Source organism: Anthonomus grandis, chromosome 5, assembly GCF_022605725.1.
Source record: "Anthonomus grandis grandis chromosome 5, icAntGran1.3, whole genome shotgun sequence".
Classification (NCBI taxonomy): domain Eukaryota; kingdom Metazoa; phylum Arthropoda; class Insecta; order Coleoptera; family Curculionidae; genus Anthonomus; species Anthonomus grandis.
Window position 1 is genome coordinate 7,132,443 of NC_065550.1, and position 15,524 is coordinate 7,147,966.

At 33.4% G+C, this 15,524-nt stretch overlaps 1 protein-coding gene across 4 annotated transcripts in view; it reads left to right on the forward strand.

The window, feature by feature from the left end:
• Nucleotides 1-15,524, forward strand: part of LOC126736883 (WD repeat-containing protein 7) — a 178,124-nt gene that overhangs the window by 145,921 nt on the left and 16,679 nt on the right. For 3 of the 4 annotated variants that reach the window (XM_050441490.1, XM_050441493.1, XM_050441491.1), the window contains 6 exons: nucleotides 490-643; nucleotides 693-891; nucleotides 5,441-5,744; nucleotides 9,716-9,905; nucleotides 14,147-14,273; nucleotides 14,337-14,507. In XM_050441490.1, coding sequence (XP_050297447.1) covers nucleotides 490-643; nucleotides 693-891; nucleotides 5,441-5,744; nucleotides 9,716-9,905; nucleotides 14,147-14,273; nucleotides 14,337-14,507 — 1,145 coding nt within the window. Of the gene's footprint in view, nucleotides 1-489; nucleotides 644-692; nucleotides 892-5,440; nucleotides 5,745-9,715; nucleotides 9,906-14,146; nucleotides 14,274-14,336; nucleotides 14,508-15,524 lie in introns of those variants that run through there. The other variant, XR_007660815.1, reaches the window with a different exon arrangement.

The following is a 15,524-nucleotide window of genomic DNA, read 5'->3' on the forward strand; positions in this document are numbered from 1 at the left end:
GCACATTTATTATTATTAATACAATCCACTGGAATATATTAAAATGTATTAATTTATTTACAATTTACTTAGTCTCTAAAAACTTTACGATTGATTTAGATGCAGCAGTCCTAAAATAGTAAAAATCTTAAAATAAAAGTTCTCCTTGCCCATACAAAATTTAATGATTGCCAAGTGTAACAAATATATATTTTTTATTTAATAATATAGGAGTGGCGCTCTCTGTGATATGTTTAGAAAAATGAAGTTTTAAAATTTACAAAAAAAATCCATTTCATAATTAACTTCTAGAATAACAAATTGTTCTAAAATCTATAAGAATTGCAGAAAAAACTTCTTACCTCGTTGTTTGCTGCCTTTGACTTTTGAACTAAGAATATTTTACTGAACTTTCTTAAAAATCTGTTCCTAAATTATTGACTATTACTTATGGAACACCTTATATATATTTATGTTATTTCTATGATAAGTGTTATTGACTTTTTGTAGAATGGGTCCTAAAGGAAGAAAGCAGCTAGTCGATGCATGGGCTCAGTACCTGCCTTTATACACGCAAACTGAAACGATAAATCAGCAGGCGGTCAATCAACCTAATGCTCAGAATCATGTCAATTCAAACGGGCCTAATACTCCTGATCCAGTGGTGTGTATTTTTTATTTCCTTACGACCTTAATTTACTAGCTGTTCATAGGATGAAGATTTTGAAGAAGAAGAAGAGGAGCAAGTTAGGAAACCTTCCAGTTTGACAGAGTTAAAGCGTAAGCAATCGACAGCCGTCATTTTATTGGGGGTGATAGGAGCAGAATTCGGACAGGATATTACCAGTTGTGATAATTCCAAAAAGAGAATAGCAGAAGATAGGAGAAAGAATTCTGTTGTAGAAGGATTTGGTAAATATTTTCGTAAAATTTATAGTGTAATTTAGCTATTTAATTGAAAATTATGTCAATATTTAAATATTAATACAATTGAGTCAAATATTAAAAAGAAGAAAAAAGGCATGATGTTTTAAACAAAAATTGAAGTTAAATTTAATCTATTAAGTTAATTTGATTTAGGGATTTAGAAAATCTAAAAGGGAAATAACTCTTAAATGAAATAATTTACATAAGGTATTTAATATATTCAGGAGATCCGATTTTATCTCGTCACTCCTCATCTCGCTTCTTGGCGATATCTAGACTCTATTCTTGTGTTAAATGTCAAATCATAAGAAAGAAACATTTCAAAATCATATTATAATACTAATAAAACTGTGCCAAAGTGCCAAAATGCTACTTGCTATATTAAACAATTATGAAATTAAATTAAATTTATTTATTAATTATTCTAAATTACCAAAAGACCCTACCGAAAAAAATTAATAGATATATTTATAATAGCAAAAATATCACATTTTTATGGTTTATCAAAAACATATAAATCAAATGCAACATTTTTTTTCCAAACCAGAGACTAAACCAGATGGAAAACCCACATGATCTTTAGTTTGTCGTAATATTGTTAGTCGTTTAATATCTTGGATGACAATAAATTATATAAGCAGCTCGTTCACATTAGGTGATGTTGAAGTCAAATGCTAGTACATTAGCCAACTTCTAACTTACTGTATAAAAACTACCGAATTTCAATATATTATGTTGTTGTTCTTTAAGTCTGATGAAGTATTATGTAGTATTCACATGTAGCTCATGTGAAATCTGGAAGAGTTGAAAAGTCAAGTTTAGCTGAACATATCCTAAATACTTTGTAGGGATAGACAACTTAAAATTAAATAAATCATATGATATGAAGCAAGGAGTTAAGCAATGTTCTAATATCAAAAAAAACATTCCTAACAGGGATAAAGGTTCAATCGCTTATAGACAATTCTATAGTTTAGTTAGTGTTTAAGATTTGTTCGGGCATGCTTCATTGCATTTTTCGCTCTATTAGTTACAGCTTTAGTTATGTAAGTAGTTTGCACGTTCTAAAATCACGTCCCGTTTTATCAATAATCATAATCGCCGCATTTAAGGTGGTAGATACCACTTTTATGCAAATTTGGGCCTTTCTCCTTTAATCGGCTAAAGATTGTTCCTAAATTAAGGGAAGATCTAAAGCTCATCTAAGCCATCGAGGTAAAAATGGGCCTTTATTGAAAATGATTTTGTTTGCAAAAACAGCAAGTTGCTCAAGGATCAAATTGGTAAATTCTCTTCGCTACTTATGATCTGCTGGTAGAACTTATTCAGTCAGTTAGATTTTGTAGGCATGCAGCTGTAAATGACAAGATACAAGATGGCGTACGAGTAAAACCGTAATGATAGTAGCTCCGTGAATTTTGCCTCTAAAATGCAGGTTTTTAAAGTACCTAAGTCTTTATTGTGAAAAACTGTGTTGGCCTAAGCATCCCTTGTTCAGTGATCCAAGTTTTAGTTGGTAAACTACAGTACTGCAGCTCCAGTGCTATTTTTTTTTGCACTCAGTGCTATTGTCTCTTGCCAAAATGGTTCTTTCGTCGACAGATCTACGTGAAATTAAGTCTGCTGTTGCTGCTGTTTTTACTGAAAAATTCCTCACTGATATAGCAGAAAAAGTTCTCACAATGGTTGAACAACGTTTTGATGATGAGATTGAAAACTCAAAAGGCCGAAATTGAGACACAATGACTTGAAAAAATGCCACAGAATTGCTTCTAAAATTCCTAGCAACTATATGAGGCCATGGTGCTCTCTAATTCTAACTACTGTGATTATGTTTACGGTTTTTGCTTAGATAATGATTGTAGAATGCGCATACAAAAAATTCAAAATGCCTATATCAGATTGGTTTATGGCTTACGTAAGTATGATCATATTTCGCAATATTTTAAAACAATTAACTGGCTTAAAATGGACAATCGTAGAATTAATTAATTTAATTTTCCTTAATGTTTCCACTTTTTTGATAAAAATCATTAGCGGCCCAAAGGCACCTTCGACCATAAGGAATAGATTGTTGTTTAGAGCAAATATACACGGTATAAATTCGTGCAGATAAATTTAGGAGGAAATATTAAATTGTTCTTATGAATATTCAAAACAATTCTCTTACTGTTTAATATGTAAATTTGCTGTTTTTTATAGAAGAAGAAAACTTTTTTGTGTTACATTATAATTGGGAATCTTTCTTTACATATAACATGTTGTTATAATGTTGGTTTATATACTTCGAATACACCCTGATCTGGTTCAGTGGAGTAGCTATATAAAGCTAGATTGCGCTAGGTTCAGGTACTTTGTTTATTTTTTTTTTATGAAGTTTATAATGAATTTGAATAATAAAAGACATTTATTATTATTATTATTATTATAAATCTTTAGTGAAAATTCGCTGAAGAGTGCCTGTTGAAATGTTCAATTATTGTGCCCGATGACGAATGGACATTTCTGGTCTTTCTGTCACACTCTCCGGAACTGCCGTGATGTTTTGTTCTGATCGAAGATCAGAATCGATGATTCGAATCTCCAGAAGCTTGTATCGTATGTGTCACATGACTAATCGAACCAATACTTCCGAATTTTTTAAATATTTCTTTTACAGAAATTTTTAGATGAATTTGGAACATTATTTCGATTGAACATTAGACGTACTTTACGACTAGTGGCAAATAAAATTATCACCATTTTAATAATAATTTTTGACAATTAGGACGCGTTGTTCTACTGTGTAATGCTCCATGTTTAGTAACTCCCCTGTCAACTTTCGATCTGTTACGTCATAATCATGTGACATTATGATTGTCAAACATGGCGTGCAATTCAAATCTTGCGTTCTCACCCTTTAGAATTACTGCAAGCCATAAATGACAAATGTAGCCTACACAAAAAAAAGTTAATTGGAACCTTTAAAAAGCGACAAGGTACGAAGATCATAGACACAAATTGAAAAATTGTCATTGACAAACATGATCTGGAATACAGGTCGAAGTCATACTTTAAGAAAAACTTTTTGAGAATTAGAGACCGGAGGTCACTGTCGAAAGAAGCTACAGGCCCATCCATACAAACCACGAGGTGGGAATAGCAATAAAACAAATGAAAAATAAGAGAGCAGTGGTACCAAACAATATAGAGGCTGAATTTCTGAAGCTGTTGGATCAGGAAGGAATAACCTGGATTACTGACATCTTCAATAGAATCTATAACTCTAAAAATATCCTCGAAAATGCAGAATTTATAGCGCTGCTTAAAAAACCTGGAGCAAAGAAGTGCGAAGAATATCGGACAATCAGTCTGTTGAGTCACATGCTAAAATTGTTTCTTAAGAACATGTACAGAAGAATTTACAGCAAATGCGAAGAACAAATATCCATAAACCAATTTGGTTTTATAAATGTAGTTGGAACCAGAGAGGGACTCTTTGGAGTTCAATTCCTAATCCAGAAATGCAGAGACGTCCTTAACGGAGTAGAAGAAGGTATCTTCTATCACCTATATGTCGACTGAATTCGAATTGAACGTGTTAAACACTATTGCTACCTTAGAGCCATCATAAAAGAACAATGGGATAGTGCAAAAGAAGTAAAATGTCGCATAGTAAAAGCAAGGACGGTATTTCACAACATCAATGCGATCTTCAAAAGTCACAACCAATCTCTTGAAACGAAAGTAAAGCACTTAAGATGCTATGTTTTTTTCTGTTTTATTGTATGTCGTGGAATCCTGAACAGAAGTGAGATACCACTAAAAATCTGGAAGGATTTGAGATGTGTCTGTATAGGAGAATGCTCAGAATACCATGGACAGCTCACATTACAAAAATGAAAAAAGATGTGAAAGTCGTGAAAAATCAGTAAAAAAAGAAAACTGAAATACCTGGGGCATGTTATGAGAAATAAAGATCAATACTCTCTACTGCAAACCAAAATACAAGGAAAGGTATTGGGTAAAAGGGGGTCCGAAAGAAGAAGAAGAACATCAAGGATGCCGAACTAGACAGCCGAACGAATTATAGCTACTGAGCTATTACCTGAAGAAAAAGAATTTTTAACCTCTATGATGAATTTTATGTTGGATGGAGAAAAATCTATGTATTTGCGAGTAAAATATTTCTAGTTTATGGCTATATAAGAGATTTAAAATGACTGTAAATCTTTTGCAGCCTGTTTTTACATTTAGATGAATAACCGCCAGATGATACTTACCCAAAACACCAATCCTATCTATCTAAAGTAAATTATTGTCTCTGAAGATTATTGGAATTAAGTAACTAAAAACATTGGTAAAAATTTGATAATTCTTTTAAATACGTGAATAAGTCTAGTATTTTCTTCTTCTTTTCAGTAATTGTGCTACAGTATAGTGAATTATTATTTTTTAAATAGTAACGTAATACTGACTTATTACGACTAAGGCGTAAAAACATTTTAGTGTTATATTCCCTTATTGTAATTTAATCGTAAATTTGTTATTGTAGGCTCAGGAAATAACAATTTAGCGAGGCTAACAGCAATGGCGCTATCTCATTTGCTGCTCGCACCACCGTCACCTCGATTGCCCGCACATATTCCACTCAGGAGGGCAGCAATCGACCTGATTGGTCGAGGATTTACCGTATGGGAACCGTTCCTTGATATTAGCAAAGTATTAATAGGTTTATTAGAGCTCTGTTCAGAAGCAGACAAGTTAGTACCCAGTATGACTTACGGATTGCCCCTGACTCCACAAGCAGATTCCTGTAGGACGGCCAGACATGCGTTGACACTTATAGCTACTGCAAGGTTTGTGATTATAATTATTACCAAATGTTTTATTTAATGTCGTTAAAGTGGTTGATTTTTCATGTTTAGAAATCAGTATCGTTTAGAATATTGTTGGGTTTAGGGATCAATAAAATAAAAGTCCAAGCCTATTTAAATTTGCCGACGTTTCGCAAAATATATTTGCTTCCTCAGGGCGAATTCAATATGTTGGACTTAAGTAAAAAAAAAAACAAAAATGAACATTTATACAGAAAGCTTTTTTAAGGTACGTGACATTAGACAATACAAGGATATATTCAATACTATTAAAATATAATTTATCAGAGTAAAATAATTGAATTTCAGAAAAATAATTCAATCTTATTTGGGACATTAAATTATAAAAAAAAATACATCTTAGGAATCAATTCGAAAAATTCATCCATTATCCCAAAGATGCTGGTCATACACTTTTATAAAAGGTAAAAACACAAAATCTACAGCATCACAGAAATATTTAATAATTTAATATACTGTTTTGTTAAATATTTCTGTGATGCTGTAGATTTTGTGTTTTTACCTTTTATTAGAGATCAATGATTGAAAGTCCAAATGTTTTTAGATTGGTTGATGTTTTGTATATTGTATATTGGCTTTTTCAGGATGTAAACAACTATGATATTTGTATTCTAAAACAGAAATATGAACTGCGCGAAATCGGCTATATATCAGTATATCGTTATCTTCTTATTTATCTTAAATACTTATACTATATATTACTAAAATTAAATTGTTACATACATGTTTATATTATACAAACATTTTTATGTTTACTATTGTAATTATATTAGGTAGGTACCTAGAAAACCTAACTTCTGTATATACCAGAATAACTATAATACTAAGAGTTTAGCAATAAAACTAACTGGATAAATATTAAAATAAGATATAGTTGTGAACCATTTGCTCAAACTCATAACAAAACTTAATTAGCTTGATAATTGAATAAAAAAAAAAGAAGTTTTATTACTTTGAATAACGATTTAGAATAACATTGAAAACTTTTCGAAATTATGAGCTATAAAAGTGATACATTTCTTATTAAAAGCTTTGCTGTTCTTTGTCATCCTTACTGTTAGCGGTAAAATGTTGCATATTTTTATACTAAGGTAGTGAAATGACCTAGGGTTTAGGTTGGTAGTACTATTGGGAACCTGTAAGTTTCCTTCAACATTAAACCTGATAGAGTAAGTATGACTAACATGTTCACCTATTTCAGGGTTTTTATATATAAAAGAAGAAACACTTAAAATATATTAATATCGAATTGCCAGTATTCTTTCACTGTAAAGTGGGTATGTTGGAAACACTTTATCCTTTCTAAAAATGATTTTAAGAATGTAATTTTGGATTGTCTTTAAAGGTCTTATTACATTTTCGTAAGAACTTCCCCATACTATTATAGCATATCTCAATAAAGATTATACAAGAGCTTTGTAAACACATATCAAAGGTTGTTTGTTTAGAATTTTTTGCTAATCATATAAAATTTCCGAATTAATTTTGTAATGTTATTAGTTAATCTTAACACATGTTGTTTCCACTTGAGGTTCTGGTCGATGATTACTCCTAAATATTTAGTAAATTGTAAACAATCCATGTAACAAAGGTAAATGTAACAAATCCATTTACCTGGATGCTATTAAAATTAGGACGATTGGCATTTGTTAGAGAGAAAGCTATGTAGTTGGTTTTCCCAACATTTAATGTAAGTTTGAAAAAGTCTAGCCAATTTTTAATTAATCTTAAACCTAACGATGCTTTTTCACGCACCTCTTCCCAAGTTTCACCCACAAAAATGGCCACAGTATCGTCAGCATAAGAAACTACCATACCATTTTCAAGTAAGATATCTGTTAAAGAATTTATATAGACTAAGAAAAGTAATGGCCCAAGAACGGTACCCTGTGGTATTCCTATCAGCATCTCTGAGGGATCACTATAGATATTATTAATTTTAGTCATCTGTTTTCGGCCCGCCAGACAACTCTTAAAAACTTCTAACACCACCCCTCTGACACCATAAATATTTAGGACATTTTTTAAGAAGGTTCTCATGAGGTACCATGTCAAAAGCCTTCGCTAGATCAAGAAATGTTGCAAGGCACTTTTTACCTTTATCGGGGTGTTTCATTATGGTTCTTGTGAACAGGAGTATAGCGTCCGAAGTACTAATACCTGTGCGAAATCCGAATTGATTTTTAGATAAAATGTTATTATCAGACAAGAATTTCGAGAATCGTTCTTTTAGGCATTTTTCAAAAATTTCGGCAAAATTTGTAATCACACTATTTGGACAAAAATTTGTAATTTTTGATTTTTCACCAGCTTTATAGATGGGAGTAACAACTGAGGTTTTAAAACATTTAGGGATAATGCCTGATGTAAATATAAGATTGATTGTACCGGGTGGTGCGTCGCCGAGCGGAACATAGGAAATCCCATGCAAATTTTATTTTTTTTTGGGTCAATTATTGGCTTCCCTGTACATTTTACAGAAAGAATGTACGATAACTTTTTGAAGAGACCAATCTGGCAAACCCTCGTGCAAAGTTTCAAAAAATTTTAATAAGCGAATCTTTAATTATTTAATAAAATGTAATTGCAAAATTACCAAATTTTCGGTTCAGGTAAAACCAGACACCAGCCACCAGCAAACAATTTGGATTTCCTATGTTCGGTATGTATTAATAGATTTATCATATACAGGTGAAATTTTTTTATGATTTTAGTTTGTATTCAATTATAACCAGGCAAACAGTTGTTTTTGAGTGAATTTATATGTTCAGTAATTTCATTTCTACAAGCAGGTGCTAAAAACATTGAGTTCAGTGATCTATACTTTAGTTTGAAAATATTGCTTGGAGATTTTATTTTACTGGCCATAGTTTTCCCTACATTAACAAAAAAATGGTTGCAGTATTCAGCCATTTCTTTTTTGTCAGTAAAGGGCTGATTATTATCGTCCTGAACATCTATGTTTCCAGATTGTTCCTTAGTTCCATTAACTGGATTTGAAATGATCTGGTATATCTTTTGAAATCATGTTGATGAGAATTTATTTGGGCTTTGTAATAGTTCTTTGTTTATTAATTATTTTATTTAGATTGTTTCTATAATTTATACAGGGTGTCCCGGTTCATGTGGGAAATCTCTCAAACAAAAAAAATGTGACATGTGATACATCATTGAATTTGTAATAAAAAATGGAATCAGATACAGGGTGTACTTTCTTTTCGCGCCATATAAAAAAATAAAGTTGATGATGGTTTCTCGAAAACGAAACGTCGGATATAAAATTTAAAAGCGCCATCACGTTCTACATCAAAAGTGTCAATAAGAAAGTGTCAATAGTTTTTTGATATCTTTTAAAATAAAGCCAGGAAAAAATAAAATCGATATTGGCAAATTTCCGTTTTTTCCAAATATCTCAGCAGGCCATGGAAATTTTTGAAGTTTCTCAACGGCATGTAAATACGCTTCAAAGTGCACAACTTTTTCCTATTTTAACCGAAGCTGTATCTCCAACAGGTACCGAGATCCCCATGCTTAGGATCCTTATCTTGGACACCCTGTATTCTTCAAAATTTGAGTTCATATTGAGTCTTAAAAAATGCACAAAATATACAAAAAAATTCACAAATAATAATTTTTAAGTCGATTTTTATTTATGGATTGGCTAAAAAAGCTTAAACCTATGTGTTTTTTATAAATATTACATTTTATTAAAAAAAATAACAGAAATTGCTATTTTATTCAAAAAATAAATAAATACATGATTTTTAAACATTTCGGCCACTATCTGCAATACTATATGCCAAATTAAATAAAGTCGCATTTATTGATCCCTAAACCTGAAAAATCAACCACTTGAATCGTAAAATTATTGGATCGGGAAAGATTACAATAACATTAAAATGTCGATTATCTTTTTTCTCATTTTAATTTAGACCAGCGGCCTTTATAACGACCATGGCGAAAGAAGTGGCGCGGTATAATGCCATGCAACAGAACGCGCAGACGTTGAACGTCAACATGTTAACTAACAGCGTGCTGCACAAAGCAAAACCGGAAATTCTTAGGGGCGTGGAGCTGCTCATCGAGAAAATGCCTACTGAGATGAGCGATCTTTTAGTACAGGTTAGAATCATTTTTATATTTCGAAAAAAGTCATGGAAGTAACAGAGTCAGTAATGAAAATCAATGATGATACCTATATAAGGTTCTGTTTGTAGTAAATTTTGTTCTACATCTCATTTGAAATTCTAAAACAGTCTTGAGAGGTAGGAAAGGGTATTTGCTGCCTATAGAAAAAATAAATATAGATTTTTTTTTTCTGAAAAATTAAGTGTAAATATTTACATAAAGGAGATTAAAAAAATAAGAATTTATCTAACATTTGTTTACTCTTATAATCGGTTTATGTATAGAAGAAAAACGAAAGATGAAAATTGTAACAGGTTTTAGAAAAATCATGAAACTATTTGCTTTGACGATTATTGTATGAATATTTTAATCGAAATTGCCCAGGTGTTTGCAGCAAAATTGGGAATCGGCTAATACACGTTTTTAAAAAACCACAGACGGCAACTTATGTTATAAATATGATTAAATTAAAATCATATTTATTGGCAATATGATATTAAATATAAAATCCTCATCCATTTTCTCCAAGAGACACAAAATGTAAACAAACAAACAAAAAACAATATCACAGTCTCATAAGCAAATTTTTATTGGCTACACGTGTTTCGCCCTGTATAAGCAGGACATCATCAGGCCTAAAAACAATTAATTGTTCTAGTAAATAAAAAATAATTAAACAATTAATTTTTTTGGCCTGATGATGCCCTGCTTATACAGGGCGAAACACGTGTAGCCAATACAAATTTGCTTATGAGACCGTGACATTGTTTTTTGTTTGTTTGTTTGTTAACAATATGATTTTAATAGAAAAAAATACTACACATTTTGCTATATATTGAAAAGAATTTTTCGCAGTTAGAAGACACTTGGAATATTGTTGCTATCCTGTTGCTAACATTCGCGACATTGTTCGTATTTTCAATTTTTTTCTTTCCGAAGAAAACCTACAGTATATTCCATGGAGCGTGATTGTATAAGTCAAGAGTTTTTTTTCCTTCCCAGGGGCCCATTCAAGTTTTATTCTCGTGTGCACTTCAGCCTATAATGGACTTATCGTATTTTTCACCCCAGTCTATGTAATCGATAACTAACCCAGCTTAACACTTGGCTGCCATACACTAGCCTGCCTTTTGTTGCTATGGTATTTAGTTCTTCTGAGATTAGTGAGTCCTTCCCAAATATTTTGTAGCGTTGTTGCACGTTCACACACCAAAATCGATCTCTTACGATTACTAGAAAGTTCCGAAAGATTCGCTAACCTTTCACGCGTCTCCAGAGATGTCGTGGGGAGTGCCGAGATTTTGGACGCCTGAAAACCTGACGACCACCTATAACATACTGTGAGTCATTCTCCAGTTGAAGTTATCGAATCCGCATGATTGAGAGATCGATCCGCAGTTTGCGAATTGCTAGGCTTTTAAGATCCTCGGCAACTTTAGAAAAAACAAAGCGTCCAAAACCTCCTTATAGGTTAGCTTCTAATGTGATGCGTATTTGGTTACCAGGTAGAAAATCGTTTTATTAGTCTCTTTATCAGTTATCTTGAATGCCTGCCCCACTCTGGGGTTAGACATCGGTCTAACCCGGTGGAGCTGCATCGAAAGCTCTTTAAATGTTTTCGAATTTTCTGTGGGAAAAACTCAACTATTCCTCTAGTCATTTGTAAAATCCTTAGCCACACAATGTGTCAGAGCGTACTCAGCTGGAACAGTAAAGAGGTCTTGTTGCACATCACAGATCGCGCGGTACGACCATTAGAGTCATGGGCCATAAATTCATTGAATGTCAAATCTGTCTCTGATTAGATTTGCCGCAGCTTAGGGTCTTCGTGATTTCCATAATAAGGAGCCAGTTAGTTGAAGTGAATAACTCGAGCTTTCCCCAACGGCTCTTGTTTTCTGTAAAGAACTTCGTTAATGGCTTCTGAAACTTTGTATGCTTATTTTGGTGACAAATCCTTTATTTTCTTAAGGTCGTAAAGCCAAACCAAGTCACCGTTGTTGTACCTCTGGTCTTTGGCATCGACATCATATGCATCCTTTATCCGATCGCTGGCATCTTGAATGTAAATGCGCACTTGACTATGAATCAAATCCATTCTTTTATGCAGTTTACTGACATAGTCCTACCTGGCAACATCGTTTCCTGGCGGGCAACCAAACTTCAGATTGCATGGGAAACGGATGTCTCTTTCCATCACTATTCGAGCCGAAGACTCTCCTGTGCTTTCATGGATGGCTAATCGATAAACTAGCAGGACTAAATTAACAAACCTATCTCAGTCTCTTTGGGGGCTGGAGACTACTTTCTTTAAATAGAAATTAATGGTTCTATTCATTAGTTCCACCATGGCATCCGACTACGAGTTTAATGTAGTCGGATGTCATGGTGGAACTAATGAAAACGGGGACTACTGTAGTAGGCCCCGTTTTCTTGATTCCAAATGTCTTACAGATGTTTTAGAACAAGCTGGATTCAAAGATTTCGTCCTTGGTCTGAATGTAGCTTCAAAAAATACACCAAATCGGCAGATCGATTCTTTTATTAAGGCCTTGACGATAGTAGAGACTTATTGGTTTAGTAGAAGGGTACAAGGGTACAAGAAGGGTACCTCAACCCAAAGTACAACCCATTTGCTGAAGTGGTCTACTTGACCACGATCTACTTACTCACTGCTTCTGATTTAGACAACGGACCAGCAACGTTAATAGAAATCTTTTTAAAAGACTTCCGACGTTGTACTGATACTGAACGAATTTCCTGCGCCTCACGTTTCCCTTGCCTAATTGACCTACTAAAATTTTTCCCTTTCCCTCCGCATTTGCTTGTCCTTGGGGAGCGGACAATCCTTGACAGTCTGGACTTTTACCTTGTCAGCCACAACTCCTTGACTAGAAACGACGTTACCCAGATAGTGCACAGCCCTTTAAAACAGATTACATTTCTTTGGAGAGCCTTGTAGCCTCAGGAACACTCCTTCTAGATTTTTTAGTCCTTAAACTATTTTCCTACCAGAATAGTAGTAATGTAAATCAGACAAGTCTTCCAGGATAGTCCTCGTAAAGTATTTTATCTTTACCAATACTACCGGTGAGGACCATGGATGTTAGATGCTTCTATGACGCCTATCTTGGCAATACACTCCGCCTACAGCCTTCTCTCTCTTGGCGAGTGGTAGACTTCAAGCTGTCTGCCGGATGGAACGAGCTTTTCCCGTATTGATTTTATATTGGACTTTGTTAATCCTCCCTTTCTACTCAGTATCAAAAACATCTCGATATTTGTGGACCAAATGCCTTACCCTTATTATTCGGCCTGACCTTAGACTGGTCGCTGTTCTAATTCTTTGGGAATGGCTTCCCAACTGGTTTCCACATCCGCCACTTATCGAAGTATTGCTGAAATTGTAAAGCAGTGTCCTAATTTCGTTTTCTTCTTTATTAATCTATGATTGACATTCATTACCCTCACAGGAATTTACGTTTGTTTCACCATGGACATTTGCTCGATCTCCCGTCTCTTTTTTGATTGCCCAAGCTGCAGATTTTGGCAAATCTTTGTTATTTATTATTATTTTTGTCGTATCTGTATCCAGCAGCACAGTGCGGAGGGTTCCATCCACGCACACATTGACGAAAATACTGTTGGTATGGTGCTGCAGCGAGGAGAGTAGAAAGAGTAAATATTTGGGCGGTATTTACTCTTTGCATCGACCTTATTTAGTTTTCCGGATTGGCGGGAATGGAACACTAATTATTAGCAGCACGAATTCAAGAGCCCTTGTTTATTTACTAGCTTAAGTGGATGTGCTAGTAGAAAATCCGGCCTGATTTTGCCAGAGCGGCGTCCAACCAGGAATGCTTGAACTGCCAAACGTTCTGTGATCCTTATCTGGATATGCCAGTCGAACCAAACATGCAATGTCAGCTTCAAATTCTTGCAAGGACTTTTGGCATTGGTTTTGCAACTGTATGTATTAGACATGTTCCAGGTGTTGTATCGCAGTTCCTTTTCTCCAGCTCCATTTTCAGCTCAGAAAATTTTAAATCCGCCAGATTTCACAATTTCACACACGGGATGTGCGTGTATAAATTATAGGGTGGCGGCAACAAACTTAGTTCTTCTGTTGCTGTGAAATGGCCCACTCTGTATGTTAACTTTCCAATTAGAATTTTTAACCATATTTTACAAAGAAAATGTTTGCTTTCTTCATAATCTGCACTTCTACTTATTAGGTAATGGATATTATTCTGCACTGTTTGGATCCTAGTCAATTAAAAAATAAGGGACTGCAAGATGTGTTTCCTGCTGTTTGTAAATTTAACCAAGTCTCCCATTGTCCCACTACAAGACGGATAGCAGGTAAATCGTCAAAATTATCCTGTAAAAAAAAGTTCTAACAATATGTTTTATTCTATTGGACAGTGGGATCAGGCAGCGGTACCTTAACGATCTACGAACTTCGACAAGGAAAATACACCACGATTCAGGCTCATTCAGGGCCTGTAACTGCCTGCGCGTTTAGTCCGGACGGGAAATTTTTGGTCAGCTACGCATGTTCAGAGAACAAACTTAGTTTTTGGCAAACAAGCACAGGTGAGGTAAATTTGTTTACATATATTTAAAATGATGAAGTGTGTCTCGACATTTTGGATGTATGTTTCTAACCAAGCTCGTATCGGCTTGTTGCATCTATTTGTTTTAATTGATAATTTTTGTTCCAAAGTTAACCTCTTGTTCTGTTTTTATAATATTTTTGTTGTGATCAGATATGATTTATTTTTTTAAATGTTAAAAATCCTGACAGCTGAACAGTTGATGTTCCAACCTACAGATTACCAACTAGTTGCAAATGAAATAAAAAATAACATTTATATATATTGAAATGCTGTAATAGAGTCATGAAACAAAAAAAACGAATATTTAAGGAACGGGCAAGGGTGTTTGTGCCGCACGAATTGATGTTTGATAAATTTCACCATCCCTTAATTAGAAAGTTTGAAAATTTCGGTGTGTGTGGTAGACTTCTCAATATTTTTTTTTACTATTTAGTGGATAGAAAACAATGTAGTGTTATATTAAGTTAAATTCTTATATATGGTAAGTTACATCTGAGTTCTCTTCTCTTTTCGATTTTCCTGTATGAGATTGACGAATGTTTAAAAAAAAAACACTAAAAAACAAAAAAAAAACACACACACTTTTTACACTTTTTATAAACACTAATTTAAAATACTTGCCTTATGCTGACGACCTAAAAATATCGGGTGACACAGGAAAAAAGACATACTTAATTTTTTTTTTACTTTTTTAGGTAAACAAATCGACACCTCATAGGCCAAATGGCGTAACCCACAAAAGTCATATTTTACAGGAGGGTCAAAAAACTTAATAAATCTTTGATTATAATTATTCTTAATAGTAAAATTTTAGATTTTTGTTGCTAATTTTGTTAAGAAAAAGTTTTATAAAGCAAATCCTAATAAAACTAATATTAATAAATAAAAAATTAACAATATTAAAAAAAAATGCGGGTTACATTATTTGGCTTATCAAAAAGTTAAGAACATTATTGTTATAAATTTTTTATCGGGGGGGGGATACGCTTTTTGG